Source organism: Gossypium hirsutum, chromosome A12 (genome assembly GCF_007990345.1).
Source record: "Gossypium hirsutum isolate 1008001.06 chromosome A12, Gossypium_hirsutum_v2.1, whole genome shotgun sequence".
Classification (NCBI taxonomy): domain Eukaryota; kingdom Viridiplantae; phylum Streptophyta; class Magnoliopsida; order Malvales; family Malvaceae; genus Gossypium; species Gossypium hirsutum.
Window position 1 is genome coordinate 93,468,839 of NC_053435.1, and position 4,216 is coordinate 93,473,054.

General features: G+C 30.3%; 1 protein-coding gene across 1 annotated transcript; it reads left to right on the forward strand.

The window, feature by feature from the left end:
• The first annotated feature begins 456 nt into the window (after positions 1–456).
• Positions 457–2,940, forward strand: LOC107937852 (autophagy-related protein 8C-like). The gene is made up of 6 exons (XM_016870842.2): positions 457–595; positions 714–761; positions 1,053–1,108; positions 1,252–1,304; positions 2,379–2,497; positions 2,595–2,940. Exons 2-6 carry the CDS (start codon positions 725–727, stop codon positions 2,687–2,689), a joined length of 360 nt encoding a protein of 119 aa, XP_016726331.1. The 5' UTR covers positions 457–595; positions 714–724; the 3' UTR covers positions 2,690–2,940.
• The last annotated feature ends 1,276 nt before the right edge of the window (positions 2,941–4,216 follow it).

Sequence of the window (4,216 nt, forward strand, 5' to 3'; positions counted from 1 at the left end):
TTCTGTTAAAATGTAATGAAAACACAAAAATAATAATTAAAATTTATTGAATTGGTACATTGAATAAAATTAAAAAATAGTTGATTTATAAACATATTTTTTAAAATTTTCAAAAACTCAGCATTAGTAATTTCATTGACAAAAAGAAAATTCATTATTCTTATTTTAACAGTGTTGTATCTAAAATTCAAAAGAATAAGAGCATAATTAAGGGTAAAATTAAAAAAAATATATAGAGGAGCCAAAATTACGATAGTAAATGCAATTTCTCTATTTTAATAGTTTATATTTTTATAATTTTTAAAAGATTAAAAAAATTATTACTTTTTAAAATAAAAAAATATTTTTATTAATTTAAAAAAATTAAGTGAAAATTTTTCGATTTTAGGGTGTACCCTGAGTAGAATATGTCATACGTGCAGATGTTGAAATGTTAATTTTTAGTATAGTGTTAAATTGAAGTGAAAGTAGAATGGGTTTTGGAAGAGCGGCCGTCACACGTGTAAAGGAAACAACTTCTTTCATAATAAAATCAAAAGATATTTGTATTGTTTTCTTCAATCCCTTAGACCACTCACTCTCCCCCTCCGGATCGGTATGTAACATTCTCCCTGTCTCTATATTTCCTCTTTCCTTTTTAACTAATCATATTAATTAGTTTTGGTCGATTTATCTATTGAATTTTTCTTTTGCTTTTTCTTTTTGGTTTGTAGATTTTGTTTCTATGGCCAAGAGCTCCTTTAAGTTGGAACACCCTCTCGGTTCGTCTTCATCATCCCTTTTTTATCCGATGTTGCTCCTGTTCATCTTATGACGCCCCAATTTTAATATTTTCCCCTATTAATTTACTCTAACCCTTGAAATTTTTCTTCTTTTGCCTGGTCATTTCATTTTTTTTAATTGTTGCAATATTTCCCAGTGATAGAATCAATTTTGGAACACCCGACTTAGAGATAATAATAATCAGACAAATAATAATGGGTTTGGAAAAAGGAACAATTTATCATGTTATATTTATAATGTTGAAGCGTTTGTTGTTTGTTTTGTGCCAGAAAGGAGGCAAGCTGAAGCTGCACGCATTAGGGAAAAGTATCCGGACAGAATCCCAGTATGTCATATTTGATTTATATGTATTTGAATGCAACTTTAGACTTGATATTTTATATTTCTATCACTTTCAATACACTAATAATAATTTGTGTGATATAAATTTTGAGATAATTAACGTTGGTGTTTGATTGTTTGGTGTAGGTTATTGTTGAAAGGGCCGAAAAGAGCGATGTGCCTGATATTGATAAGAAAAAGTCAGTTATTCTTTCTCTACTTGTTCTTATGTGGGCGTGGGTTCTAACTAATGTGGATAAATATTTCCTAGTTAAAAAGGTTATATAACTAGCAGTGTATACAAGACAAGTTAAAAAGGTTATATAACTTAGGTTTGGCTTGTTATTCATGATTATCAAGTCGAGCTCGAGCAAGCCAACTTAGATGTCCTAATGCTAGATTCTAGTAGGTTGCAAGTGTAATCCATCTCCTTTTTTTTTTTTCAGAAGAATGTAAGAGAGATATATATTTATTTTTAATTAATATTGAATTTTTTTCAATTTTAACTCAAGCTTGAGCACAAATAATTGTGCTTGAAGTTGTGCATGAGGATCAAAATCATTTTTACTAGATAAACGAGCTTAATCAAGCCAAACTCAGTGAGCTTAAATAGTTTGGTCTTTATCTCAAATTGAGCTTGAGCTAAGTTTTTAACCTCAAATTTCTCAAGTTGAGCTCAAGCTTTTTACAGCATGAGTTTTGACTTGGCTCGATTATATGCCCTAGGTCTAACCATTTGGAGATGGGGTTGCTCTAGAAGGAAAGGTATCATAGTAAGAACTTATTAGGAGCATGAACTTGTATGCTTTCACTGTGATGTATTTGCCTGGTCTAATTTTCTTGAATTAATATTCGTGCATGTTGGATATTGCCCCAGCATGAGCAGGAAGTTTAAATATATTCTGTTACTTAGGGCAGCCACTGAATATAAATATGTTATTGATGTTGTTGATGTTTATTAGGTAATTTTTAATCTGAGTTGACATTATTCTGTTTGTTAGGTCAGATGGTGTTTCTAGTATGATACTTGGTTGTTCCTGTTGAAACATGATATTAATTTTTTAGCACTGGTTTCTTTTTATTTTATTCGGATTTTGGTCCGAGCATAGAATATGAGTATATGTCCGGAACAGGTATGCTTCATTATTTGGAAGGTCGTATCTGTGTATCCAATCACAGGTGTCAAAAATGAAGAGCCGGAGCAACATTGTTCTCTGTTCCTATTCCTATCCCGAATTTCACTTCTTTTGAAGCTAAAGGTTCTCCTAATGCAGATATCTGGTTCCTGCTGATCTAACTGTTGGTCAATTCGTTTATGTTGTCCGGAAGAGGATCAAGCTTGGTCCTGAGAAGGCTATATTCATTTTTGTGAAGAACATTCTACCACCAACTGGTGAGATTTAACGCTTTAGATCTTACAACCCACTTTTGTTGCATTTTCTGTATTAACAGTTTTTTTAACAAATGGTGTATCGACAATGTTGGTGCAGCCGCTATGATGTCTGCCATATATGATGAAAACCATGATGAAGATGGTTTCCTTTATATGACTTACAGTGGTGAAAACACATTTGGGATTCATTGAGGCATGTCGTCAAGGGATATCCATGTGAATATGGTTTGCAAAAGAATATAAAATTAGTTTAAGATGTACATTCTTTATTGCTCTCTGGTAGGTCTAGGTGGATGTGTTATTCGTAGTCGGATGAGTGTTGAATGTGTGTGTCCAACATGGTTATGTAAAATTATGTTCAAGTTTCTCATGTATTTGGTAAGTCTTTCAAGGATCTAATTATAAAGTGCTATTATTAATCCAGTCCACCATTCTCAAGCAAATTATCTTCTCTTACAATTTAATTTAATAGTGGTAACTTGTTTATATTTGCTAAGCTAAGTTTGCTTTGATATGGATGTTTGCTACGTTGGTTTGATTATAAACATTTCTTTGGATTTTCAAAGATTTATTGGGATTAAGCTCAGACCATTATCTATGTTCATCAATCATCCCATAAAGGTGTATATATGTACTTGACTTTTACATTTTATAATTATGTGTGAAATATGTAATATCTATACAAGTTTTACTTTTATAATTTACATTAAAGAAATGGCTTAAATGCAAATTTAACTCTCAAGCTATAACTTTTTCTCACTTAGGTAAGTTCTTGTTTTTGTCAAAAATAGTATTTAAACTATAATTTGATGTCCCAACTTTTTTCTCTCTTCCTCTCTTATTCGCCAATCAGAAAAATCGACGAGTAAATACAATCTCTCATTTACTTTTCACCTTCCTTTTTAATTCAATATCATCCATTCCCATGAAGACGCGAGCATCAATCAGTCATTTAATTCAATGTCATCCGTTCCCATGAAGATGAGGGCATCGATCAAAGTTAAAAAAATTAAAAAGAAACCAAATAAATAGATAACAAAAATAAAGAAAGAGAATAAGCATTTTTATAATTAATTATAATTTTTATAACTAATGCAATTTAATAATAATTATATACTTCGTTTTTTTTTTAAATGCCACATGCTACAATATAATTAGGATGAAAGAATTTTTTTAATAGAGCACACGATTGAAATGTTTTATGTAAAAAAAAAAAATCATACTCTAGGCATATTTAGGAAAAAAAAAACACACCTTTTATGCATGTGAAAAAAAAACACTATAATTAGAAGCCAATTTTCATCTAAGCCTGTATAAATATTTATAACAGTATGAACAATATGTTCATCTCGTGTTACTCATTTTTTATTTTTTATTTTGCCACACCAACTTCATCCATGCATTTCAACTATTTCGAACTATACTTTGAATTTCATTACTCCATTTATTATTACCAAAATCCGCCTAAGGTGAAAACTCACTATTTTCTTCTTTATGTGAAATCTATTTTTGTTTCATTTTGGCAAGGGAAAGGTATTATTCGAACCTTAAAGCTGTTGTCAACCAAACTTCAAATCGACAATAAAGTTTGGTCACTAAAACAATGAGTTGGTAGGCGAAATCATTTTATTTTGTTTCCCAATTAAAAATAATTCTATCCTCTAATAGTTTCATTCATTGTCATTTTTTATATACAAGAGAAGTTATCACATTTTAAGA

Excerpts from the sequence above, each read along its gene's own strand:
- LOC107937852 (XM_016870842.2), top strand. The coding sequence starts at position 725 with ATGGCCAAGAGCTCCTTTAAGTTGGAACACCCTCTCG. Across the intron at positions 762-1,052 it reads TAAGTTGGAACACCCTCTCG|AAAGGAGGCAAGCTGAAGCT; the intron begins GTTCGTCTTCAT and ends GTTTTGTGCCAG. Across the intron at positions 1,109-1,251 it reads AGTATCCGGACAGAATCCCA|GTTATTGTTGAAAGGGCCGA; the intron begins GTATGTCATATT and ends TGTTTGGTGTAG.